The 25,711-nt window shown below is 49.5% G+C and overlaps 7 protein-coding genes across 9 annotated transcripts; 2 read left to right on the top strand and 5 right to left on the bottom strand.

Annotated features, from left to right (window-relative positions):
• Positions 1-91: 91 nt before the first annotated feature.
• Positions 92-1,504, bottom strand: FVEG_08106 (hypothetical protein; the record flags this gene model as incomplete). Its single annotated transcript, XM_018896929.1, has 2 exons — positions 92-1,235; positions 1,290-1,504. The coding sequence occupies 2 exons, from the start codon at positions 1,502-1,504 to the stop codon at positions 92-94; spliced, it is 1,359 nt and encodes a 452-aa protein (XP_018754469.1).
• A 1,805-nt stretch (positions 1,505-3,309) lies between these two features.
• Positions 3,310-5,227, bottom strand: FVEG_08105 (hypothetical protein). Its single transcript, XM_018896928.1, has 2 exons — positions 4,086-5,227; positions 3,310-4,033 (listed from the first exon to the last, which is right to left on the bottom strand). The coding sequence occupies exons 1-2, from the start codon at positions 4,247-4,249 to the stop codon at positions 3,691-3,693; spliced, it is 507 nt and encodes a 168-aa protein (XP_018754468.1). The 5' UTR covers positions 4,250-5,227; the 3' UTR covers positions 3,310-3,690.
• A 167-nt stretch (positions 5,228-5,394) lies between these two features.
• On the bottom strand, positions 5,395-6,914 carry FVEG_08104 (hypothetical protein). Of its 3 annotated transcripts, XM_018896926.1 has the most exons (3): positions 6,584-6,914; positions 6,244-6,501; positions 5,395-6,171 (listed from the first exon to the last, which is right to left on the bottom strand). In XM_018896926.1, exons 1-3 carry the CDS (start codon positions 6,638-6,640, stop codon positions 5,956-5,958), a joined length of 531 nt encoding a protein of 176 aa, XP_018754466.1. In that variant the 5' UTR covers positions 6,641-6,914; the 3' UTR covers positions 5,395-5,955. The 3 variants fall into 3 exon arrangements, with proteins under 3 accessions (XP_018754466.1, XP_018754465.1, XP_018754467.1); XM_018896925.1 differs by having other exon boundaries at positions 5,395-6,501; XM_018896927.1 differs by having other exon boundaries at positions 5,426-6,171; positions 6,244-6,861.
• Positions 6,915-9,528: 2,614 nt separating this feature from the next.
• On the bottom strand, positions 9,529-14,378 carry FVEG_16249 (pyruvate carboxylase). Its single transcript, XM_018905488.1, has 10 exons — positions 13,804-14,378; positions 13,672-13,692; positions 13,608-13,615; positions 13,518-13,529; positions 13,417-13,454; positions 13,324-13,355; positions 13,146-13,265; positions 13,029-13,090; positions 11,227-12,970; positions 9,529-11,174 (listed from the first exon to the last, which is right to left on the bottom strand). The coding sequence occupies exons 1-10, from the start codon at positions 13,958-13,960 to the stop codon at positions 9,766-9,768; spliced, it is 3,603 nt and encodes a 1,200-aa protein (XP_018754464.1). The 5' UTR covers positions 13,961-14,378; the 3' UTR covers positions 9,529-9,765.
• Positions 14,379-18,321: 3,943 nt separating this feature from the next.
• On the bottom strand, positions 18,322-20,100 carry FVEG_08101 (small nuclear ribonucleoprotein B and B'). Its single transcript, XM_018896924.1, has 3 exons — positions 19,692-20,100; positions 19,338-19,410; positions 18,322-19,281 (listed from the first exon to the last, which is right to left on the bottom strand). The coding sequence occupies exons 1-3, from the start codon at positions 19,762-19,764 to the stop codon at positions 19,011-19,013; spliced, it is 417 nt and encodes a 138-aa protein (XP_018754463.1). The 5' UTR covers positions 19,765-20,100; the 3' UTR covers positions 18,322-19,010.
• Positions 20,101-21,938: 1,838 nt separating this feature from the next.
• On the top strand, positions 21,939-22,969 carry FVEG_16248 (hypothetical protein; the record flags this gene model as incomplete). The annotated part of the gene is made up of 3 exons (XM_018905487.1): positions 21,939-22,411; positions 22,458-22,737; positions 22,799-22,969. 3 exons carry the CDS (start codon positions 21,939-21,941, stop codon positions 22,967-22,969), a joined length of 924 nt encoding a protein of 307 aa, XP_018754462.1.
• A 120-nt stretch (positions 22,970-23,089) lies between these two features.
• On the top strand, positions 23,090-25,405 carry FVEG_08099 (hypothetical protein; the record flags this gene model as incomplete). The annotated part of the gene is made up of 3 exons (XM_018896923.1): positions 23,090-24,286; positions 24,336-24,356; positions 24,404-25,405. The coding sequence occupies 3 exons, from the start codon at positions 23,090-23,092 to the stop codon at positions 25,403-25,405; spliced, it is 2,220 nt and encodes a 739-aa protein (XP_018754461.1).
• Positions 25,406-25,711: the final 306 nt, after the last annotated feature.

Here is a 25,711-nt window from a genome sequence, read left to right as displayed (position 1 = left end):
CAAAATGCCGGAAACAACTCCATATCCCATATATCCATGAAATACTCAGAAAACACATCCATACACGTCCAAAGTGCCATAAATTCACCTATCAAGGCTGGTATGGCTTGAAACCTGGGTATGGCTCTTGCGGAGAGTGGGACTCTGGCATGTGTTGCCGCTGAGGCACAGGATGAGCACCATAGCTGGCCTCAGGGCCAGGAGGCGGTGTTCGATAATCGTTCATAGGCGCTGGGGACTGATGAGGTGGCTGAGCGTAGCCAAAATCGGTTTGGGGGCCGGGTGATTGACGAACGGGCGATCCATAACCATAGTCTTCTGGGATAGCTGGAGAACGGCGAGGAGGAAGCTGTCCATAAGTACCAAATTCATCCTGATGCATTGAAGCTCGCTTGGCGAAACTGGCGGGCCGCGGTGGAGGAGTTCCTCGATAGCCGCTATAAGTTGCGGCATAATCGTTGGGGGACGTGGCTTGACCGTAACCTTGTTGTCCGTAGCCCTGCATTTGCCCGTAGCCTTGGGCTTGTTCGAATCCTTGATCATGGCCGTAGCCTTGGTTGCTGTATCCATTGGTGTTCAAGGCCGGGGAGCGACGTTCATGTGGCATGGGTGCGACAGCAGCGGCACTGCTGTACATAGGGTTCATGCCGGGGACCTGGTATCCGTAGCCCTGCTGGTCGATAGGTGAATATGCATCGAGAGCTTGGTTAGCGCCCAGGTAGCCGCTTGAATTGCTCTGTGCCTGGCTGTAGGGAGTCAGATTGTTTGATGAAACTCCACCCATCATGTTGCTTTGCTGACTTTGAGGTGGCTTCGGAGGTAGAGTGTCAAGCTCAACGGCCTCTGTGTGAACCTCGACCTTTTTGCTGCTAGCACCCTCCCAGCTGGGCATTTCAGGGAGGGCATCATCGTCTCTGCCTTTACTCGTTTCGAATTCCGCATACTGAGGTGGCTCGGATCGCATGGGCTTTGTGACGCCGTACTGAGGTGCTGATGGATTCATTGGGGGTTCACTTCGGTATCCATGATGCTGACTTTGGGGAGCATAAGGGTCATCCAAATGCTTCGTAGCACTGCGCGGAGGGTCGCAGGCACCGCAGCAGTTACCGCAGCACTTCAGACACTGGCAGCAGCTACAACAACATGAGAGACCACAGCAGCAGCAGCGAATAATACACCATACAATACTGAAAATGATGAGACCTCCGATGACCATCACACCAATTACTGGCCACCTGGGTCAAGTTAGCAAACAAGGCCTGTTAGTAGCGAAGGATATAATTACGTACTTGCACCACGCCACGTTCATACAGTTGTCCCAGCTAGAGAAAGCGGTTGCAAAGTCTTCTGATTTCTGTGCAACCTCATCGGACGTTTGCGCTGCGTCGGCTAACATGTCTCGTCGTGAAAGGTTGGCTACAATTGTCCGGACAAACTTGTCTTTGATCACCTCCCAGGCACTGCCCCGAAGGCTCCGTGCCATGGCCTCGTCAATGGAGGGCATTTTGCTGATGTGTCCCACTTCACGATAGAGCTGGCGATGAGTGAAATAAATTCGAGCAGGTCGAGAATGGTATAATGAATATGGTGTTACGTGTTTTGCTCGAGGCTGAGGATATAATAATACTTGGTCGCATGGGCAAGTCGATAATGCTTGAACTGAGTGCGGGGATGTTGATCGAGAAACAGTCAAAAAGTCAAAACGATGTTATCGAGACAACGACGTACGTATGCTGTATCTTCTTCCAGCGCGTGTCAATATTGGAGCGGGTCGTTAGTCGAATGTTGGAATGAAGGACGGTGGTTTAGGAGAAGAGAACTGTGGACGAAGAAACAAGAGCGGCGCTCGCACCGACAGTACAAGAGAATGTTTTGAAGAAACAAGGTAATCAAGAGAGTGTAGATGACCTATACGAGGTTAAAGAGAGGCTTAGGGAACGACAGCCACATCAGCATTGTCGTTCGTGTTGATGTAGAGAAAAAAGTACAAACTAAGCCTACAAGTCAAACAGAAGGGAAGAAAGCAACGGTGGAGCTGGGGTTAGAGGCGCCCGCCAGGTGGAGAGGAGGCGCTGGGAGGTCCAGAATTACCGCGAGTGGCGGGGACGATCCAGGGGAAACGGGACCACTAGTGGTTCAATTTGCCCCTGATCTATAAAACATCCCTGTCAGAAGGGTTCTGAAACTGTGAAACTCGACAGGACTGTCGCTTGGATATCCATTCGTGGGGGGTGGACAGCTCAGTTCAGTCTGAGAGTAGACTCGGCGGAGAGACAAGAGTCAATTCCGCGTTTAGAGAATATGTACGCCTATTATATTGTATTGTATTGTATTGAATATGGATGTTGTTGTAGTAATCCGACTGTGAATCCATCCAAATACGGGCTTTCAACAGCTGACTCTGACAGTTGAAGGGGTGATGACGACTCGGTGGCTTGACCCTTAACCCTAGCCTTTATAGGACCGACATCGGGTAATTCAACGAGTACTTCGCGGAGAATGCTGTAAAGAGAATGGTGAACGGCATGCTTGGGAAATTGAGAGTAGCAAGATGGGCAAGCTGATGAGTTGAAGATCTTTGTTGTATCTAACTCGTGGAAAAGTATCGCCTGGAGACCTTCTACCGTAGATGAACGTGCGAGTTCAATGAACAATATCTAGTTACTTTTCAAGTACAAACAAGTCTTCCTTGAACCGTGCGCGATAAAGGCCGTCAAATCATCACCAGCATCAAAGACGCCATACCATTGTTAGCCCTTCTGTCAAACAGTTAGAAGCTCAGCCCTGGTCGTGGTGCGGGCCACAGGGGCTTCTTCCATTTCCGAAATGACAGGGCCGTCTCGATTGCCGGACGATCCTGTCGCAGAGTTGGAGTGGAAAATGAAGGGTTTTGAAATGATTTCGTCATTTATCAGTGTCAGATTTCAACGGCTGGAGAGTATCGGATTTGGTGGTGAAATGTGAGATGGTCCATGGGTACTGTGTTGAGACATACTCTGCAAGGTGTGCACATTGGACGAGGCCCTCGGGGCTCGGCATTGAAAATATCAAAGAGCCATCAGCCAAGGCTTGGGTTCCTTTTGTTATGATTGCGATGTGCAGCAACACTACCTTTATACGCGGATGAATTCGGCATTATTGTACATATTGATCAAAGAGATATTCAGATCGTCGTCCACTGCTACCATGAGGCATGAAGTGGTAATATGCATGACCCAACGAATGGTATAATACGGAGTACTGTAGGTTTGTTTCTTCCCACCTTTATCATGTTTCATGCAGGTCCCGTCAACGGCTGTGGCGTTGATGTCGAGTTACTGGGTCTATGTATGCATACGTCAAAGTCACCTAACAGGATGCGGCTGTTGCTCTTCAGTTTAGTTTGTTCATTAATATCAAGCCTTTAAAGTCACGACAGATCCGTTGAAATGTTGTCAGCAGCGCGTCCCAAATACAAATATCTAACTGTTTTGATAATAAGTGCTAAAGAGAACACTAGAATCAATTAGGGGAAAAAAATAATTCTCGTGATTCCACCCAGGCCATGCTCGCGAGGGCAATGCCTCTCATCGCCCAGCACGTCTTGACGTAAGTCCATTCAATATAAAGCGAGCACCCAAACGCCTTAATCGGTGGTATCCTTTCCATAGCGAAACCCGCTCCCATTCCGAACGCACTCATCGCCGTGCCTTACTTTCCAGGAGGAGGACCCGCAGGTGGGGAGTAAGCACCTTCACGCTGGTATGTACCCTGGGGTTGCTGAACGCCGGAATACTGGCCCTGACCGTAGTACCCGTCGTTGGTGTTGAATGTCGTACCAGTGTACTGAGGCTGCTGTTGCTGGCCGTAGGCTGGAGGTGGAGGTGGAGCTCCGTAACCGCCGTTGTTCTGCTGGTAGCCCTGGTTATAACCGCCTTGATTGCCGTAGTTGTACATCTGGTGGTTGTTGTTGTTGTTTCCCCAAGGCTTGGCCGCCATCCACCCAGTGCCGTACACGGGCTTAACGCCACGGCGTTTGCGACGGCGAGAGAATCTTGATGTGTTAGTAAGATACTTCCAACGGCGACGGAGGTGCAATTACTCACAAGCAGCAGGAGAGGAGGAGGACGAAGAAAAAGATGATGATGCCCGCTAACACCCAGCGCCCCCAGTAGGACCAGTTGTTACGAACACATGCTCGTCCATTCCAAGTCTGGCCATAACGGCATCTGTAGTAGTCGCGCGCAAAAATATCTTCAGTGGGTACCATTGTGATTATGGAGATGCGCAATCTTTATACGATACGCGACGATGATGGAGTAGAGTTGAAGAACGTTCAATTGGCAAACTCTGTTTTTGACGTGTTGTTTGCGGCGCTGAGTCGCTCGGCTATGACGTAGAATGTGTGTGATTGTGTTCTCAGGGAGGTGACGTCTTTATCTGATAGGTTGTGTAAAAAAGAACTGTTACAGTATGTGATTGACGCTTAGACCGGGCTGTCAAAGGGTGTAAGGAAAAGCAGGTTAACAATAGGTTTATTTGCTATTACAAGCTCCAGGCAAATGAGAGAAGGGGAGACAAAAGAGTGGGAGGAGGGCCCTTTATGCATAGTCCAACTCAAACGACGAAGCCAAGAGAAAGAAGAATCATGATATCCACCCAAGCTTGGCCTAGAGCCTAAAGTTGCCTGCGAAACTCTAACAAAACGCGGTCGAGTGTTTCCACTTTTGTCTCGTCTTGGCCAACATGGTGTGCTCTTGGCTGTCAAACGAGGTTTAATGCTACTATTGCGCTGTGTGGTCAACAGTGGCTGTGCGTAAAGATACAGTAGCAGTTAGGATCTTGGCGCTTACATCATGGTAACCTTCATACAAGTATGTATCTGCCGTGATTCCCGCTATACAATCATACCATCCATCCATGCTACGTTCATGGGTGATATTCAATACAGGTTTGAGGAGTGAGTCAAGGCCGTCATCAACACGCAGCGTATTTCGCGTATCAATCCATGACCGGTCCCCTTGGTTAGCAGACAGTATCAGAAAGGCCTGTACTTCACCGGCAGCTCTGGACCGAGATCATCACCTGTCCAAGACTGCTAAGCCTCAAAAGTCTTCGCGGCCAAATCCCAATTCCTCTCTGATGTGGCGAAGCCAATGAATGACGTGTTTCCACCCTTGACTACATACTGTACTCCAACATTTCGTTGATGAATGATCTGCTGCTACATAAACCACATTCTAGAACGTCATGAGCGACTTGTACAAGGACCTGCATGAGCCTTCTGGACTTTTATATGTAAGTTTCCGAAATGCCAAGCAAGAACCAACCCAAACTCTCGGGCTCTGCATATAGCAGAAGCTCGGCTTACAACAAGACATTCCAAAGACCCGTCTTGGAGCTCCATGTTAGTTTGGCCCATGATATTTAAGCATATTACTAATCTTTGCTGTTCTTTCTCAAATAGCTAAGCATTAATTAAATCATCTATCGGCCGTATATGATCCTTGCATACATAGAGGCATTAGGCCAAGAGGCTCAAATCATGCAAGAATTGATGTCATGTGCCGTCTGTGGAAAGTGATCGAAGTTGGGGCATATCTATGATAATTTGAAGAAGTCGAATTATTCGAGAACATAAAAACCGCTTTCGTTATCCCCATGGTATACATGCAGTGCTTGGTGCCATCTTGGTCCCCCAAAGTGCCAAAAGAACAGCTTCCGCTTCGATCATCCAAGCGTATCGTATTAATGTCAGCAGTTCCAGTCGTTAAAACATATCAGGGTTGCCTTCAACCTCGCTCTTCATACTAGGATCGGTTTCATCCACCGACGGCATATACTTTTGTGTCCCAAACGCCGTCAAAGAAATCATACCATGAACACCAATCAGATATTACCCAGCGCCTATCCTTTCATAACGAGCCCGTGATCCGTCTTGAGGAGATATAAGGAAATCGTAAGGGGTCATTCGCTTCAGAGACCGGCCCTTGGGAAAGAGTAGCGTTGTCGTCGAAGCTCGTCAGCTGCCTTCATGTTGCGTTCCGCGGCCTGCTGAGCTTGTTGTCGCGCTGCTATCGCGTTGACCTTCTCTCGAGCTCTGAGCAGGCTGCTGTTATCCTGCTGCTTAATCTTGGAGCGAATGTCGTATAGTTGCATGAGCGTGCTTGCTCTCTCCAGGTCTTCTTCGAACTGTACAGCAATTCTGTCAGTGCCCGAGTCCCAGCTCCGCCTTTGAGACGACGATTGGTGGGGTTGCCTCACATCAGATTCGCCTCGGCGAGGAGTTCCAGGGCTAGAGTTTACGGCTGACCCGGAGTGGGAACTGGGAGAGAGAATGCGGCGGCCAAATTTGTCGAATTTCTCCGACGACCAATGCCGCTGTAAGCCTGTGGGACGTCGCTGTTGATTCGTAGTCGGACTCGAGGTAGGGGCAGTTGCAGCTGCAGTCACTTCGACTCGCGTGTAACTAGAGTTGGAGGGGTTGTTGGCGCTGACGATGGCCTCTGCGGCTCCCGGATCCTGACACACGATATACGTTAGCCTCGATTGCACAGATGAAGACATAGCGGAAAAGAGCTCAAGGCCAAATAGGGACACATACGGCGGCGCCGATATTGCTGAGGTCGGCAAGAACCTGGGATAGTTGAAGGCTCTCCATTGCTCGCGATGGAAGAAGCGGTTTGAGTTTTGCTAGAGGTGACTGGGATGAAGGGTATCAGTTATTATAATGCTTCCTATCGAAACCATATGAAGTCAAAGGAAGAAATTTCAGGTCTGTTAGGAAGAGAGTTTGGGTGGGAGTGAGGTCAGAGGAGGGTTGGAGGGAAGGTGTTTTTTGAATGGACTGTAATACAGGTTGCTCCTGAGCCTGGTTTGGCTTGCTTTGCGGTGGGCGAATTTTGGGTTTCGGAGGGCAGGCAGCCGCAGATCCATCCACAGCGCCTGCCGTGCGTGTGCCAAGCGACAGGGGGCGAGCCGGGCATGGGCGGGGGGACAAACTGATATCTACAGTACATACCTACATAGGTAGAGTCACTCACTCACTCAATAAATTAGCACATAGTATCACGTTCATTAATATCAGATGTAGCTGTAGATACAAGTATGTTCTTCCCCGATTCTTTGAGACATTCTACCAAGAATGACAACGAAGACAACTTTGCCCAAGTAGTATCAGAATGAAGCTTCTCGATTATGCTGAGAAATAAGAATTAGTGCAGCAAAACACCACTACCACAGCGCAGTCCATGATTGGTCAGGTTCATGCTTCCAAAAGTCCAGAGCTCCAGCACTGCATTTTATCGTGCATAAGATAGCCGGTCACCCCCGGCTGCAGTGGGATCTTGTCGAGCGGTAGTGGAGGGTAGCGGGGGGCTAAATGCCCAAAATTACAGGTGTCAATAAGCCGAGTCTGGGGTTTACTCCTCCCCCACACTTTCACTCATCTCCCGGCATCGACAGTCACGAGCTCGGAAAGCCATGTCTGACAATGGGAAAAGCTACCTAACCAACTACCCAAAGTAAGGTACCTTACACAAAGAACCATTAGAAACAAGTAATACTCACCGCCTCGGAATCGATCGGATAAAGCATATCACATTGATGTTCCGATCATCGCTGTTCTCCGAAGACACTGAAATGGTGGGTGACGGTCTTTACCTTACTTACCCAGAAGTTCCAGCGGGGGCCTTCCTAGCCCTCTCATGGTTGCGTTGCATTCCATCAAGCGGCGAATATTGTCGCCCAATATTGGATCAACCTTCACCGTGCACTCCGGACATGGGGAGGATTGCCATCATCAACAATCAGCCTCTGCTATCATAACTACGGACCGACGGAGCCTGTTTTTCAGGTTCGCCGTCCTCTGGTCACTAGAAACTCTCGTTAGGCTGCCCAGTCTGTCCATCTGCCCGATCGCCTCATCTTAACAGTACCTTAGTGTCTGCATGTACACTCATTCTCATCTACGTCATTTTAAATGACATTCTTCTCAGGATTCTGTGTTGGGCTCCTGGCTAAATCACAACTATCAATAATCATTCATCAGACAACTCCCATCCGAGTCCATCCGATTTCGGGCCACATGATCAAACTTCAGATATAACAAGCATCCGGGGTATCGGCCCTGTCGATACTTACAGCTTTTGACGCATGCAACCCCCTCCATAGAAATAGTTGAGTGGGATTCCCCGCACTGTCGACGCGTGAGCTTCCAAGCTTGTACGTAGACCTATCTGAGCCTATGTTAGAAACTGCTTCATAGTCAACCAATCAACTATATAGATGATAATCATAAGAAAAGCCAGAGTCGTTATCAGGAGTTGTAAAACTTTTCGGCAAGTTATATTAACAGATATGGTTCAGGCAGAATCCATATCTAAGATTCGTCTCAAGCATCAGTGCATATCATCAATACCCAGATTCAGCAAGTATCTTCAATCTCTAATCCGGAGTACAATCCCGACTTTCCCATCCATACGGCAAATTGGCTAGATTCTCTATGCTGCTATAGGGTTGGTACAGGGTGGAGCTGACATCTATTTCATACTCATCCTCGAAGCGCCCCTATTGTCGATCTGGGGATTAGCTACTAAAAACCCCGAGAGTCCTCCGAACTTTATGCATTAGGGCTCTGCCACGCAGACTACTTTCCATCCCAGGTCATGCATAGTAGTATATCAGGAATCTAAGGAGACGCTCGAAAAGCTATTCTTCAGGATTGATGTCATTCGCCTTGACTGCAATGTTGACCCCTGGTTCTCATTTGCTTTGTCCGCCGTTTCTTCAGACCCACCCCCGCATACCCCATCGCGTCCGAGATCCGGCCCTGGTCCGGGTTTACAAAGCTGTTCTATAGACTGAGGGCATAAATGAGGACGACTCAATTTCTGACACGTTCTCTAGTCTGTCGTAGGTCTCATGTGGCTCTTTGCTGGAGGTGACTAACTGAGGGCAAAAAAAAAAAAAAAGCAAGACTCTATACTTAATATTCACGCTATGATTAAAGAATGCAATATTTAATCCACAATAGTCCTACTCTCGGGATAAAAATAGTGTTTTTACTATATATAAGCTATAGACTATAGTATAAATAAGGATATATGTCTTATAAGTTCTATTATTTATAACTAATATCTAATATTTTTGTATATAATTAGAGATATTATCTATACTATAATATTTATTAAAGAGGTTAACTTTATACTGTTTTATTAAGACAAACATTATTGTCCATCTTCTGTATATCTGGCTGTGAAAATCGGTTAGACTACTGAGGCTCATCAGTATCCCTTTCTCTAAACTACAAGACTCAGCTCAAATCTACAATCGACCTTCATAAGCAAGATTCTACAGGACTTGATGATGTCGATGCCGATGACCCAAAATTTCTGTGACATATAGTAACTCAGTCTTTCACTTTTCAGTTAGTGCTCCTCGATACCTACTAAACAAATTTCCTCTCCTACCTTACCAGATGCCACCTCTTTACTACACCTATATCATGATATTTATTAAGAGATTATACTAAACTTTTCTAAATTTGCAGGGATTATTCTAGAGTTCCCCAAAGTATTACAAGCTTATGATAAAACTTCGCAAGATTAGTAGAAGCCTAATGGTAACCATATCGTCAATGAGTTGATTCATACTTGTATTCAAAGTTTCTTCAAAGAACTATTCATAGGCCATCTTAATGTGCCAATCCTATAGTTTTAGGGTACTTCCTGCCTGATATCCATAAGTGTCATTAAACCCAGTCTTTTATTTCCTTGCGCGACCACCTCAAGCCTTCTCGATTCGACACACGAGATCGGAACCATCAACAGAATCACCCTCACGGACTTGAAGGTTTGAAACCTTTCCACTATGAGGAGCAGATATGCTCATCTCCATCTTCATGGCAGAAAGAATGGCGATGGGATCGCCCTTCTTGACCTCAGAGCCCTCGTGGACACGGAGCTCAACCAGGACACCAGACATAGGCGCGCCGACCTGGCTCGAGTCGTTAGCATCGGCCTTAGGTCGGCTAATGTTTTCAACAGCAGCCTTCTTGTCAACAACAGTGACTTGTCGAACCTCTCCGTTCATCTCGAAGAAGACCTCACGCTGGCCGGTATTCTCGGAGAGAGGACCGACAGCAAGGAGCTTCAGAATCAACACCTTGCCCTTCTCGAGCTCAACGTTGAACTCTTCGCCGATCTCAGGGCGAGATAGGAAGTATCGAGTAGGTAGGACGGAAAGGTCACCGTACTGCTGAACGAACTTCTTGTAATCCTCAAAGACCTTGGGGTACATGACGTAGGACGCCACATCGCATTCGGTGACTGGAGCACCATATTTCTTGCCGAGCTCACGCTTTGTCTTGACGAAGTCGACGGGGTCGAGGAAAAGACCAGGTCTCTTATCGAGCTTGCGACGGCCGCGAAGGGCATCAGTTCGTAGAGGCTCAGGGAATCCGCCGTAAGGCTGACCCATCAGACCCTCAAGGAACTCCAACACGGAGCCGGGGAAATCTAGTTGAGAGGCCTTGGCCTTCACATCCTCGGGGGAGAGTCCGTTGGAGACCATGAACTGGGCAAGATCACCGACAACCTTGGATGTAGGAGTGACCTTGACAATGTCACCGAGAAGCTCGTTGGCATGCTCGTAGGCCTTCTTGGTCTCAAGCCACTGGGATCCGAGGCCTAGCTGGGAAGCTTGGAACATCATGTTGGTCAACTGACCGCCAGGGATCTCATGCTCGTAAACCTCGGGGTCGGGGCCAGCCAGATGGGCCTCGAAGGGAGAGTAAAGCAGACGAAGTTGCTGCCAGTAGACGTCAAGTGATCGAACAAGCTTGGGGTCCAGACCAGGGTCACACTCGCTGCCCTCAAGGGAAGCAATGATGGCGTTGATACTGGGCTGCGAAGTCATGCCAGACAGGCTGTCGGTGGCAGCATCGACAGCATCGGCGCCCGCCTTGGCGCAAGCGACCATCGAAGCCACACCAGTACCGGCAGAGTCGTGTGTATGCACGTGGATGGGAAGGTCAGGGTACTTCTTTCGGATTGATCCGATCAGAAGTGTAGCCGCATGTGGCTTGAGCACACCAGCCATATCCTTGATACCCAAGATATCGATGTCAAGGGCGACCAGCTTATCGGCAAGGTCGAGGTAGTACTCCAGATTGTATTTCTTGCCAGGACGAAGCACTATAAGGATGGTCAGTCGGTCAACATCACGATGGGGAACAGGTTACTGTACTATCACCCGAGTAGGAAATCGTTCCCTCGGCAACTCCGCCAGCCTTTTGAACAGCTTTGATTCCAACCTCGAGTTGGTTGATATCGTTCAGGGCATCAAAGACACGGAAGATATCGACACCGTTCTTCTTGGCCTGGTCGACGAAGTGATCGATAGCGTTATCAGGCAGAGAGGAATAAGCAACACCGTTAGCACCACGGAGAAGCATCTGGAAAGGAATGTTGGGAACAAGTTTTCGCATCTTTCGGAGTCGGTCCCAGGGGTCCTCGTAGAGGAATCGCATAGCAACATCAAAGGTGGCACCACCCCAGCACTCAAGGGAGTACAGGTTGGAGAGCGCATGGCTAGTTTCCTTGGCAATACCGAGCAAGTCGACAGTACGAACACGAGTAGCCAGAAGTGACTGATGGGCGTCTCTCCAAGTCGTGTCCATGAGCAGAGTACCCTTGTACTCGCGGACAGCCTTCGCGAAAGCCTTGGGTCCCTGTTCGAGAATGATGTTTCGCCATCCCTTGGTGCAGGGCGTGGAGGTATCAATCTTCTCTCCGGCAGAGTTGATAAGCTCAGGAACTTGGATTTCACCCTTGAACTTGGGCTCGCCGATTTGACCCTTGATGCTGCTACCGTTGACGGCAACGTCACCGAGGTAGGCAAGCAGCTTCTGGGCGCGGTTCTGGCTGCCAATAAGATCAAAGAGTTGAGGGGTATCGTCGATGAAAGTGGTCCAGCAGTTTCCATCAATAAAGGTAGGGTGAGTGAGGAGGGAGGCCAGGAAAGGAATGTTTGTTCGGACTCCTCGAATACGGAACTCGATCAAGGCTCGGAGAACCTTTCTACGAGCGATTTCGTATGTAGAACCGTGACAGGTACACTTTGTAAGCATAGAGTCGTAGTGGGGGGTGATAACAGCACCGGCGAAACCGTTACCAGTGTCCAGGCGGACACCGTTACCGCCAGATGATCGGTAAACCTCGATCTTTCCAGTGTCAGGCGAGAATCCCTTGGCAGGGTCCTCAGTTGTGATACGGCACTGGATAGCAAAACCACGGGTCGAGATGCGATCTTGGGTGAGGCCAAGCTGGTTCAATGTGGCGCCAGCAGCGATCTGAATCTGGGCGGCAACGATATCGATACCAGTGATCTCTTCAGTGATGGTGTGCTCAACTTGAATACGAGGGTTGATCTCGATAAAGTAGTAGCGGTTCTGCTGGTCAACCAGGAACTCAGCAGTACCGGCATTGCGGTAACCAGCGGTCTTGGCCAGTCTCACAGCATCAGCGAGAATGTTGTCGCGGACCTCGGCGGGGAGATCCTTAGCAGGGGCGATCTCAACGACCTTCTGGTGTCGTCGCTGAACGGAGCAGTCACGCTCGTACAGGTGGACAATGTTGCCGTGGTTATCACCAAGAAGCTGAACCTCGATGTGCTTGGGCTTGTCAAGGAAACGCTCAACGAAGACAGTTCCGTTACCGAAAGCAGTCTTTGCCTCAGAGGTGGCACGCTCAAAGGACTCCTTAAGACTCTCCTGCTCGCGGACTACTCGCATACCACGACCGCCACCACCGAAGGCAGCCTTGATGATGATAGGGAAACCATACTTGTCGGTGAAGTCCTTGACCTCCTCGTATCTCTCAACAGCACCCTGGGTACCGGGGACGACAGGTACATTGGCGGCATTGGCAAGCTTTCGGGCAGAAACCTTGTCACCAAGAGAATCAATCACATCGGGGGAGGGGCCGACAAACTGGTCCGGGGTTAGTGCACGGACGGAGCGGGAGTGGTGGGGGGTACTTTAGACTCACGATGAGGCCAGCCTTCTCGACGCTGCGGGCAAACTCAGCGTTCTCGGAGAGGAAACCGTAACCTGGGTTGTTAGTTAGCGCTATGAATCCCGGATGCCGAGAATGAGATATCCATACCAGGGTGAATCATCTGCACGCCGTGCTCGACAGCGATTTTGATAATCTCATCACCAGCGAGGTATGCGCCAACAGGGGTATACTGTCCACGCTTGCCAATAACGTAGGCTTCATCGGCCTCTGAAGGAATGGTCAGCAAAGGAATCTTGACACAAATGGGCATGGATGAATCGCCTACTCTGTCGGTGCATACTCAACCGATCCTCATAACTGCCCGAGTTAGTGTATAAACTTTTGTGTCGCTAGGATCGCGGTTTCAAGTGAGGGGTACCTGAAGACTGCAACAGTGTGCAGCGAAAGCTCATGAGCCTGGGGATTGTCAGTGCCATAGTTCAGGTCGTGAGCCATTACAAACCGAGGATCTAGACTTACAGTTCTGAAAATCTACAACCAAAAAACCATGTCAGCTTGGCAGTGTCTAAAATGGACGGTCGGGTGGTGGGAATGGACAAGCAGTCATACACGAATAGCTGCTCACATGTTAGCGATTGCGGGTCTAGGATAGGAAATGGGCTGTTTGGCTTACGAATTTCACCACGGTTGGCGACTGTGGGAGAAAGAGAATGGGGTCAGCGCAAGTCCTCAAGATGCGCAACAGGGGCGATATCGCTCCCGAGATAAGCCATTGGTGGCTGTCGAGAATGCGCCGGCTACTCACCAAGAATCTTCTTCACATGCATGATGCTAGAGTTGGCACGGATGTGGTGGACCGTGTTGGCCTCCTTAGGCTCATCGATATCTTCCTCCTCGAAGACATCATTGAATGTGAGTGGTTGCTGGGGAGCAACGGGAGCAACGGGAGCAATGCCAGCCATCTTGGGCGATCTTGTGTCAGCGACTTCAGGGAGACGAAGAGGTTAAGATGAGCGAAGGCGAGAAGCTCTGGCAAAGTGGGAGCTTTATCGAGAGCTTAATGGCGGGGTCTCTTTGACTTTTGGTGGTGGGGTAATGAGCACGCTTGTCGGTATGAAGATACCACGACAGCTCTTCCAGCTCACGAATGGCTGCGATATCACCCTAGAGCACAAAGAATCGGAGGCAGAGGGTATACTCGGTAGCGGTAATAGAAAGGTATGAGGGTTAGAAGAGAGAGAGATCGAAGGGAAGGGATGTGCAGGCGGGCGAGGGGATTTTGTAGAGCAGTGTAAACCCCCAAGCGTGTGTCGTCGGTGACACACCCGGCCTCCGGGGGGAAGAGCTATCCAGGACGGGAGGGCGTGTGAATGAGAAAGCGGACGGCGATGGGGTGTGACGTTTGGAGAAAGCCCGAAGTCTGAAGGGACCGACCTACCTACCATACCATCCTAAGAAACCCTACGGCGCAGGCGGAGTCTTCTCCCACTCGATCTCCATCAAAACTTTCCAAAGAGCTGCCAGGACATGCCACTAAAACACTATCAAACTATGACTCTAACGGATGTGTTTCGGCCTTGGAGACGTATCTCCAGGAGGCCATGACCGTAAATAGAAGCGCGGTATCATTCTAGGTACATACACAGAACAGAAGACTCCCGAGGCGGTCCCTGCTAACTAGCGGCTGAGGAGTGGAACTTAAGCTCGGCCGCGCAGAGTCCAATACCGCGGTACCTCGCCAAGCTAAATTCTCTTATTGCCCATGGGCCATGAGTCTATGGCGTACCTACAAGTGAAGTGCGGTCACTTTCCCGCTGAATGGGATTTACATTTTGTGTTATGTTGTGTTGTAGTGCATTCACCTAGCGTTCACGGATCTATGGAGATTTGGGAGATGCTGTGAATAACCGGCCCGGTCATGATGATACCACCAACTGCAATATGCAATGGGGGTTACCGCCAGTTACAGTAATGGAAGAAGCAATGAGGGCAGAAGGCGGCTATATAAGCAAGATCGGCAACGGCACCAGTATGGCGGGATGCGCCTCGAATCGCTGGGTACAACAAGCATGAGATGAGCGTGGTGGTACAACATGGTGGCTTTAGCAATAGATTTCTTCGCGCCTCACCCGGAAACAGTCAAAATGAGAACAGGTCACACAAGCATGGGGGAGCATGGGGGCGTGTGATCAGCCAAGCACAACAAGTATTCATTCTTACGTGGGTTACCAGCATGATAGCGAAACAACATCTATTTACGGTCTCTCCCTGAGGTAGCCATGGAGATACATATTACCTACCTAAGTTAGTACTGACTTTACTCAGAGGAGCGCCTATCAGATGGCCAAAGGCATCCGGCTGGGCAAGTGCCGGTGCTTCGAAACGCGACGATTGACAATCCACGAACCGATGTGATGGGTTTTGACAGCGGCCTGTTTTCTCGGTCCTGTTTGCAACGAACAGCGAGAAATAGAAAAATTGGAAGAAAAAAAAAGCGTGTGAGTTGACGCAACTCATTCCGCCGACACACCTTTGTTCAACCAAAGCCATTGGCCAATCAACGCTCTCTGATAGTGACTGGTCTCCCCTCCATGACTTGAGGGTATTATTTGGCTCAAGCTCGGAGCTTTACTATCAGTTCTAGTTATCTGCCTATATCTCGATATTCATCTCTCGAGCTTTCACATAATCTCAACACCCGCCGATCATCGATCTCTGCCCTCACGCACTCACTCACTCACTCAACCTCTCGGCAAACGAAACGCCTTTGTCCTCAACAATCCGGCCTAAAGGTGCTTTGCGCTTCCTTGTGTTTCGTCCACGTACACCGACCAGCGCGCACCTTACCTCTAGGGGTTTTGATCCTAACCTCTAGAGGTTGCCGCACCGCAACCTTTCCTCTAGAGGTTTATATGTCCCACCCGCCTGATGTTGGCGTAGGAGCGAGCAATCTGCTCGCCTTGTCCATGGGTTGCCATGGATGCCATGGACCAAGGGAAGTCCAGTCAGAGGATCCACGTTGGTATCATACTGGGCCTTCCATAATGCCGAGGATGTTTGTCGGTTCTGAACGATGTGCAGCACCATCTGGTTAATTCACCCTGGATCCCTGCCCTGGTGGCTGTAACAGCCAGAGCCGCAGAAGCCTCCCTTCCCTCTTGCTGCATCACATTTTCCGCAGTATCTCGGGATTGAAGTCATTGGTACCACAGCCGCTCTCTGTCCACCGTAGCACCGCACACCTTAACCAGAGAGATCTACCTGACCCCCACCATTGATTGGACCCTGACTGCTTTTGTTGTCCAAGCTTGAATCTCAATCTGAAGCTTGTGTAATCCCCGGACATCATACCAGGGCCACCAGGCTCGAGTCCACAAGATGCATGTGGGGTATCACCGTATCGCCATCCAAGGTGTTTTGAAGCATTTACACTACCCACCGCTCGCCGCTTGACATTGTCTTCTTTTTAGGCTGTACATGATATCGATTTTACAACAGTCATATGATTTTGCTATAAAACTATATTTTAACCCGCAGTCACCCAATGGAAAGGTGATTGGGGACACTAGACAACCAGTTTGTCAGTTCACTGATCGTGATAGGTCACATCGAGTTGCCCAGACTTACAGGCTGTGAACCTCTGTCAACCACGAATGACGATCACGCCCTGGTGCTGTTACATATGCTCGTACGTACTTCGTTTGAAGAAAATGCCCCAGCCGATGTTTGATCAAATTCTTCTCCGAGTCAATTTCCTGTCTGTATCATGTGTTTACTCCCACTAGATTCCACCCCCACGGAGGTCAAAGACCGGCGGCCACTTAGCTTTAGACGAGATCGGACGAGCCAAAGCGCCCCTTATCCCAGCTGCTTGGGGTTTATGAGCAACAAGGAATCGGCATCCATTGTCTAGAAAAGGTTTATGCATTTCAGGCACAAGTTTCAGTCTTTTTTTATCTTGAGCGTCGAGAAGATTTCCTGAAACTTTTAAATACTCCAACCATGGAAGTTAACCAAGTCCTCAACATGTAACGAACGATCCAAGGGTCTCTCCTCTTTTCTCGTGCACTATCAAGTATGATGGCGGCATAGCCTGCCTAACCAATCTCTCGGTGGATGAAGGCCGGCGCATTGCATTTGTTGACTAAAATGATGCTTTCATTGGTGCGCATTTGGCCACTATTTGCTCAATATGTTGGATTTTGTGACACTATGCTGCCACTCTGCAGGACATGAGCCTCCACTGGCGATGAAAATCACCTACTTACAAAATCTTTTCTTGTCAGACGGACAGTTTCTATCATTCCTGGATTGGACATGAGTTGCCAGGTATGAATACTCAGCTGTTCAGTACGCTACAAGGTTAGCTACCTTAGGTGTAGAAAGCGAGCTAGGTCCGACCTCGGACTTCGGTGTACCCCTCCGCATAACTTGTTTAAGAAATGTTGGCAAAAGGTCGAAATTAAGTCAAGAGGCAATTGGGGTAGGGCTGAGCAAAACCGAATAGGAAGGCATTCTCTATTCGAGATCAACTAATTGGTGGCACGGCGTGTATCCAGAAAAATGGTTGACCAAACTGGTTGAAGCATTGGCGTTTTCCCCTCACAAATGCCGGGCTGGAACAGGCAGTTGGAGTCAAATCTGGAGCCTATGACAGTCAATTATCGACCTATGGATGTTTCCACTGGAGTAGGTAAGTTCGGTATTACATAGCAATCATCTGAGTTTTCTAGACATCACAATTCTATGTGACCAGTTACTCTTCGTTCAAGTGGCTGTTGTGTCGAATAACAGACATATATAGCTTGCCGATTATTGCTCAATACTGAGCAATGCCATTCCGTAAGAGACCTACTTCTAAGCTCAACCTCCGTCCTCGCGACTCACACCCAGTCGAGAAGCGCTGCAGACTATGCATATCATGTGGGATCATCGCAGGAGGCTCGAGATGATGCCATTCCATACCCGACAGGCGGTTAGCATAGGCAACACGCGGGTACGGTAATGGTTGGGTAATAACTGCAAGTGTTGCCGGCGTTGTAGGTCGTTCACCGAGGATCCAAAACTTACAGAGGAAATGCTTATCCCCACGTTCACGGACAGAAGCCGACCAGAACATCACCGGATCCGCCTGACAAAGGCTGGGGTAGGCACACTGGCCTTGCATTTGCTGATCAATGGCAGCTAGTCAGTCTTCACCCATGGCTTACCTTTTCACCTTGACCTTATTCCGTCACTTCGGGAACCTGGTGGGGGAGGGCCAGGCACAGGCACGAGAATAGTCGGGAACTTCTATGCAAGATTCGGGAACCAAGGGGTCCACCCCGAGTTCAGATCTGTGTTTGTATCTTGACTTCAAGGGAGCTACGTACTAACCTTGCTCTCATGGACCTGTTTCGCCCAGATACAAGGGTGCGTGCGTTGTATCGCTGCTGAATTGAAACCACACATATCTTGTTTCCCGAAGTCTCCAAATGTCGAGACCGTAACAATGAAAACGTTAACAAGTCTTGTTACATAAGTACCGGTACACAAGATTGCTACAAGAACGAAAGACTAGCATAGAGTTGACATCCTACTGGTAAAATGCGAAATATCATACCACTGATATCATTTTCCATTAGGAGAAGAGCATCGGAAGCCCTCCCGGGGAATTGATTGAATCTCCGTTTTGCGGGGAGCACTCCTCCTCATCACTTGCTCGCAGTATCTCAATGTGGCATCTGAAGGCTTGATTTGTTTGCTCTAACCATATTCATTGAACTCAGGGCCCCCGCAACAAGATTTTCTCGTAGCAACTCTTCAGGCACGAGTGCTGCAAAGACCCCAACTCGGGGTGCGATTCTAGATGTTCGAGGGAACTAATTCTTGTAAAGTTACGACGTTATTGCGCGGTAGCTGTGTGCTGCCACTCTCCGAATCCCGAGGTACAGCCCGGGGACACTCCTATTATGGACGGCATGCAGCCCGACACACCGATCCCTTCCGGTAACCTTCGGTCTGGTAACCTCTTTATTTGCTGACGGCATTCTGGACCTTCGCCGTGGCCTTCTCAACCTTTCCCTTGGCAGCCTCGGCAGCCTGTGCCAGCTGCTCCTTGGGCATGTTCTCCTTTCCGCCCCAGTAATGGTAGTTGAGGTATCGGTATCCTTGGGTGAGCTGGGCACCAGCGTTGACAAAGTGGCAGGCAAATAGGAGGTAGTTCTTAGGTGTGACAGCCAATGAGTATCGCATGAAAGTACCGGCATAGATGATGAGAGCACCAGTCATCTGTCCCGAGATCCTAGTAGAGGCAAAGTCAGTTACGCTTGGTGACCATACATTATTGGTCTACCATACAATTCAGGGCTCTTCTGCGTGTCCATAATGGCCGCGAGAGGGATACCAAAGTTGGATACAGGGCCCCAAAAGTCTGCAAATATCAAGAGTCAGTCGCAAATCTCGACACGCAATCGCCCCGAAGCTGCCGTGCTTCAAAACACGCATTGCACATCAACACAACCTCCAACAGCCCAATTGACATATTTCAGAGAACAACATTCCCCCTCCGCATCTTTTCTATGCCTAAAATGTGCTTCTATATGCATTGTAGCCGCGGTGTTGCTTGTTGAGTTGCAATATCACAAAATTGCGCTTTCGGAGGCGAATCGGAGCTCATGCAAAAAAACATGACAGGACATTCGAAAGACGTACGGGTTGAGCAGACATAGTCAGTCACCGGGTTTGACCGGATTTTGGCGTTCGCAGCCTTGATCAGAGCAGCCATTTTGGAGGATTTGTACGGGCGACGTCTCGTGGAATCCGGAGATGGAGTGACCTGTCGTTGCGTTGAGGTTGACGGCTGTCCCTTGCACTCAAATTCAACGCGCCGAACGGGAAATCCACGTTGAGGTCACGTGCATGGTCTATCTACATCTTACCTCAACCATTCCCGTTGTGTTACCACAATATCTAAACTCCTAACCCCGAGCAAACCTTAGAGACTGCAGCTCTCTCTACATTATCTTCTCGTTGTTTTTATGTCTGATGTTGGTGTAAGATCTAAATTCTACCCGGGGTGCAGAATTGTCATCGATACCGGGGCTGTTCCCTACAACTCACCGAAGGTCTGGGAAGATCTGGGACTGAATGTTCATGGGGCCAAAAGACGTAAGACATGCATTCAAGGTGCTATAATAAGCTAACTAGAAAGATGTCTAAGTTATGCTAAACCTGTCCAAGTATTTTTGTTCCTTAGGATACATGTCCTTGGCTTTCTTCCTATCCCCTCTCGTGAGGGTACTGCTGAAGCATGGGGACCTTCGGAGGTTGTCCGTCTGCAACAAGCAATTATTTCATGGTGAAGGGGCGTGTATTAAAGACGGCAGACGCCACACTACCGAGTCCAGCTCCTAACTTGTGAAGCTCGTGAGAAGCTAGCCCGGGCGTTGGAGGCTGTCCCGAGCTCCTCTCCATATGGAGAATATGGAGCACCCGTACCCCAGACGGATATTGGGGGCCCAGAGCCTCAAAGGAAGCTGTCTCTGTCTACTTATGACGCTGTTCGAGCTATCACCGATTGGCTTCACGAAAATCATTGCTGTCACAGGCAATATGAAGCTGGATATGGTTCTAATCTAGAAGACTTTGTTATATGTTATGATTGCTTTTGAACCATGTCCTCGGCTGAACGCCAATTCAAGCTAATTGTTCGACCATCAAACTTTCAAGGCGACTACTCTTTTCAAGGATCTTTGATTCCTCAGCTGGAACTACAACCGTCGTGAGTGAGATGGTGTTTATGTCTAGGCCGGAAGTGGAGCCAACGGGCATCCGGAGCCGGTACCGACATCCCGGCCTCTCCCGAGATCTCTTGTCAACATGATCAATCTTGCGTCGCACTTCATGCCGAGATCCATTCAACATGCTCCGTTCTGCCCTGCGCATATGCAAATTGGCTAACAAGTAGCCGCCTGTGCTTCTGTGGTGTGGAGAGATATGCCAGGGATGTTAAACCCGAGGTGAGCCGCAACCATGGAAATCAAGCGCTAGGTATTAGTGGATGAAGGAACATGGTTGTAAATAGGGAATCCTCTGCTTCAATATAGGATCCGCACCCTGTGACCAGTTTGGGTAAATTAAATCTAATTACAGTAACTCTAGGATCTAACAGTTTTAGATAGTTTACATAGAAGTCTTCTGACCCTGAAGCAAGCTCAATAGCAGTAGCTAAAGTAATCATGGTTTCAAATAACCTAATATGATAAGTGATTTTCACCAGAACATAAAAGACTTCTTTAAACCATTGCTGCAAAGCAGCCAATATGTTAATATAATGTTCACTGATAAAACTTGACTCTCATAAACTGCTGATGTGTGGCGGTTACAGTTTTTCAGCCACAATAGGGACGGGAGTGACGACTAGGGTTTCCAGGCAGAAACCGAAATTAGGCTGATATGTCAGCATCAGTGACTCTTTCTTCCTACTAAGGATTACGTTCCTGGGATGGACTCCATTTTCTGGCTGCTAAGATTAAAAATGGACAGTTTTAAACCTCCAAAAGAGGTGGTTCCTGTTGGTGACTCATTCTGATGGTCTATCGAACCAACCAATAAGTGCCTATGTTTGTCAGATTGGCTTCGCCACACGCAAACATACAGGGCTCCACCGGTTTTCAACGCCTCCTAAGAATTTATTGCAAACAGCATAATATATTATAAGGTTTCTAGATTCCTTTCCTTGGTACTTTCTTCCCTGCTCCTCTAACTCTCGCTCTCGTGAAGAAGCAGTCGGAAATCTCTACCCATTTTCTCCTTCCAAGTTCTCCCTTCGCCAGCAAGCTCATTGTTCGAGGGTCATTGTTTTCCTATTTATTCGTAGTTTGAAGACGCTTTATACTACATAGCGCAATATTTGCAACAGTCACGACTTCTCAGCTCACGACTGTGATCTCCGCCATCATGGCCGAGCAAGAGACCAGCCGTACATCTCATCAGGCACGAAATAATGCCCCAGGTCGGTCTCAAAGTGAGGGCCAGGGTTCAGCATCACGTTCTCGGGGAGGTTCAGGTGGAGGACGCCGCAGGGGAAGGGCAGGACGGAGTCGTGGCCAGCGACAGGATGATTCAGCACAAGTTCCCGAGGGTCGCGGAAATGCCCCTCAGACAGGGCCTGCCGATGCCGCTGTCGCTGCACAAACCATAGCCACCCCCGAAAGCTCAGGGTCTTCTAGAGGCAGAAGAAACCGGCGAGGTAATCGAGGTGGTTCTCGAGGGCAAGGAAACCAAGGGAGAGGCGTGTTCTCCATGGGACCGCAGCGTACTTTTGGTGGACGCTTGACTACAACTGAGCAACCAACAGAGGTTGCTCAAGATGCATCTTTGAGTGCAGACGCCCCCGCATTCGTGCCTGGACAGCCTGTGTCCCAGAGGAGGTAGGATCAGTAGCCCCAAGGTAATACATCATACTGATAACTACAGTGCCCAACAGCAACCACCAAGCGCACCTCGGCCCACAGGCCAAGGACGCTTAATAAACCGTACCAGGGACCACAAGCAGGACAGGCCCCGCCAAGAGGTTCCCAAGTCAACTGCCTCTGAATTATGGCAACGGATTCAGGAAGACATCGCCAACTGGAACTATGAGTGCCGTATCTGCACCGAAGAAGTTACTCGAAAAACTGAGGTCTGGTCGTGCACTACCTGCTGGACCGTCGTTCATCTTGAATGTGCCCACCAATGGTGGGATACGTCCATGAAGGTCAACGAGGAGAGCGGCGACCAATCATGGCGTTGCCCTGGGTGTAACTCAACGTTGATAGAAGGACCAGGCAATAGTTCGTGTTGGTGCGGCAAAGAAACACAGCCCAGTCGGAACAGCATCTTGCCTCCTCATTCATGTGGGCAAACATGTTCCAAGCATAGATCGACATGCTCACACCCATGCGCTCTTCAATGCCATCCTGGCCCATGCCCTCCGTGCACCGTGTTGAGCCCACCGGAGCCCTGCTACTGTGGAAAGCACTCTCAGCGAAAGAACTGTAGGGATACCGATTACTACAACGGGTGGAGTTGTCGAGAGCGTTGTGGCGATTTTTTACCTTGTGGTCAGCATGAATGTGCTCAAACATGCCATCCAGGTGTCTGTGGTACCTGTGAGGTGCCGGTCGAAGCTAGGTGTTATTGTGGACGAGTGCAAAAGGAGATGCAATGTTCCAAACAGGAAGATATATGCGACTCGTTCGACCTCTTCGATCTGGGCAACAGTTCCTGGTTTGAGGGCTCTTTTAGCTGCGAGAGTGCTTGCGGAAGAGTCTTTGATTGTGGTGTACATCGTTGCCAGGTTTCTTGTCACCCGCAAGAAGAGGTCTCGGCTCATTGCCCTTTCTCTCCGGACGTTGTCACCCATTGCCCTTGTGGCAGGACACCGCTCAAGGATCTCACGGAGCAGCCTCGTCAGTCTTGTGAAGATAATGTTCCTCACTGTAAGAGGATTTGCGAGAAGAAGCTGGAATGCGGACATCTCTGCCAATCCTTGTGCCACACTGGGGAATGTGACCCTTGCACCCAAACGATGGAGATTGACTGCCGCTGTGGCCGAGTCACGGGCGAGACGGTCTGCCATGAGGGAAACATCCAACATCCCCTATGCTTCAAGATATGCCAGGCTACTCGTAACTGCGGAAGACATCGATGCGGAGAGCATTGTTGCCCGGGTGAAAAGAAGGCATCTCAGCGTATTGCTCAGCAGAAGAAGCAACGCCTGGGCCCTGATTCGCTACCAGTTGAGGCTGAGCATATCTGTGTCGCCGTCTGCGGACGGCCACTTAAGTGTGGTAGTCACTTTTGTGAGCAACTCTGTCACCGCGGAGCTTGCCAAAGCTGTCCCGAGGCTATCTGGGAAGAAGTTTCGTGCAACTGCGGCCAGACAGTCTTGCATCCTCCACAACCATGCGGAACGAGACAGCCATCTTGCACTAACCAGTGTCAGCGGCAGACTGCATGTGGACATCCTTCTGTTGACCATCAGTGCCATCCTGATGATGTATCCTGCCCGCCATGCACATACCTCGTTCAGAAGCGATGCATCTGTGGAAAGACGACGTTTCACAACAAGCCTTGTCATTTGCAAGAGGCTCATTGCGGAGAGCAATGCGGACAGAAACTCTCCTGCGGACTCCATACATGTAAAAAGCTATGTCATCGCCCCGGAGAATGCGGAGATGCTCAGAATGGTTGCGAGCAAATATGCGGAAAACCCAAGCTGCTATGTAACCACCCATGTCAGAGTGTTTGCCATGGACAAACTCGTAAGCCGACAAAACCCAGTTATAAGCTTGCCACTAACACACGTACCAGTCTGCAAGGAATCAACAGCTTGTCAGGTAAAGATGTCCACCAGCTGTGCATGTGGTAATCACAAGCAGAGTTTTAAGTGCCTAGCAAGTACGAGCAACCTTACTCCGAGTCGGCCAGAGGTTCGATGTGATGAGGAGTGCGAACGACTTGACCGCAACCGTCGCCTGGCCGCAGCTCTTAATATCGATCCTGCTTCTCACACCAACGACCATATTCCCTTCTCGGATAATACTCTGAAGCTTTATAAACAGATGCAATCATGGGGAGATGCTCAGGAGAGCCAGTTCCGAGTATTTGCTGCTAACAAAGACGAAGTTCGTCTACGATATGAACCCATGAAGAACCAGTCACGCCAATTTCTTCACTTGCTCGCCGAGGACTTCGGCTTCGAGAGTAAGAGCGAGGACTACGACATTCACCGGTCTGTTCTTGTGTGGAAATCAGATAAGTTTGTTTCAGCCCCGACGAAGACACTTGCGCAGTGTGTCAAGATCCGAGCATCTCAAGCTGCCGAAGCTGCGGCTGCGGCTGCGATTCGACCTCCAAGTCCCCCCATTCTCGAGACTGAGCCTTTCAATGCTCTGGTACTTACGGAGCCTCGCTTCGGTCTGACCATCGAGGAAGTAAACACTGCTCTCGAACCGGATCTCACATCCCTGCAAGGCTTCAGTTTCAAGGTTGATTTTCTGAATGAGGAAGTTCTCATCAAAGCTTCAGTCTCATATTCCGCATTTCTCACACCCGCACCCATGGAAAAGAGCCTAGAAATCCTCAAACCTCGGATCGAGCAGACTATCCGACGTGAAAAGCTCGCTGAAAGCGTCTTGCTCTGTCACTCAGATGCTACCGGTGCAATTTCTCGGCGAGAGGTACCCCTCCGAGCCGGCACTGGAGGATGGAGTGCCGTAGCTGGACGCGCGGCTTCTAGGCCAATGTCCTCGTCTTCTACTCCTGCAACTGAAGAGGCAAAGCCCGGGCGCAAACTACTCCTAGGACTCAAGAAGAAGAGGCCGCAACAACCGGAGGCGGGAAAGGTCTGGGCTGCTCTTGATGGGGACGTTGAATGCTAAAGGCATCAGTGAGGGTATGTGCAAGGGCAGATAGGAAGGGCGTCCGGGTTCAACCACTTGCCGAAGTTGATCACGGAGTACAAGAATTCTATGACCTTGCTAGTCCACGACTGAGAACAAATTTGGTGTCAGAGACATCGAGTAACAAGACCATTTTCTAGCAAGACAGCCCTTAAGTTGTCAGAAGACGCAGGACTCCAGAATTAGGTGACAAGAATAAACTAGTTAAAGAGTCCACTGGGATTGTCCTAAGATATTCAATCTAAATCTACCTGTATGTTTATGACTTAGTTGACATAAGCCATT

Source organism: Fusarium verticillioides, chromosome 3 (genome assembly GCF_000149555.1).
Source record: "Fusarium verticillioides 7600 chromosome 3, whole genome shotgun sequence".
In the NCBI taxonomy this organism is placed as follows: Eukaryota; Fungi; Ascomycota; class Sordariomycetes; order Hypocreales; family Nectriaceae; genus Fusarium; species Fusarium verticillioides.
The sequence above is the reverse complement of the archived record's forward strand: the minus strand, read 5'-3'. Positions and strand labels throughout refer to the sequence as shown.

Coding starts and splice junctions, on each gene's coding strand:
- FVEG_08105 (XM_018896928.1), bottom strand. CDS start 4,249: ATGGTACCCACTGAAGATATTTTTGCGCGCGACTACTACAGATGCCGT. Junction 4,034..4,085: donor CTCCTCCTCTCCTGCTGCTT/GTGAGTAATTGC, acceptor TAACACATCAAG/ATTCTCTCGCCGTCGCAAAC.
- FVEG_08104 (XM_018896925.1), bottom strand. CDS start 6,640: ATGGAGAGCCTTCAACTATCCCAGGTTCTTGCCGACCTCAGCAATATC. Junction 6,502..6,583: donor TCAGCAATATCGGCGCCGCC/GTATGTGTCCCT, acceptor ATCGTGTGTCAG/GATCCGGGAGCCGCAGAGGC.
- FVEG_16249 (XM_018905488.1), bottom strand. CDS start 13,960: ATGGCTGGCATTGCTCCCGTTGCTCCCGTTGCTCCCCAGCAACCACTC. Junction 13,266..13,323: donor GTTGAGTATGCACCGACAGA/GTAGGCGATTCA, acceptor CCATTCCTTCAG/AGGCCGATGAAGCCTACGTT. Junction 11,175..11,226: donor GATTTCCTACTCGGGTGATA/GTACAGTAACCT, acceptor CCATCCTTATAG/TGCTTCGTCCTGGCAAGAAA.
- FVEG_08101 (XM_018896924.1), bottom strand. CDS start 19,764: ATGGCTGCTCTGATCAAGGCTGCGAACGCCAAAATCCGGTCAAACCCG. Junction 19,411..19,691: donor TGACTATGTCTGCTCAACCC/GTACGTCTTTCG, acceptor TGATATTTGCAG/ACTTTTGGGGCCCTGTATCC. Junction 19,282..19,337: donor ACGCAGAAGAGCCCTGAATT/GTATGGTAGACC, acceptor TGCCTCTACTAG/GATCTCGGGACAGATGACTG.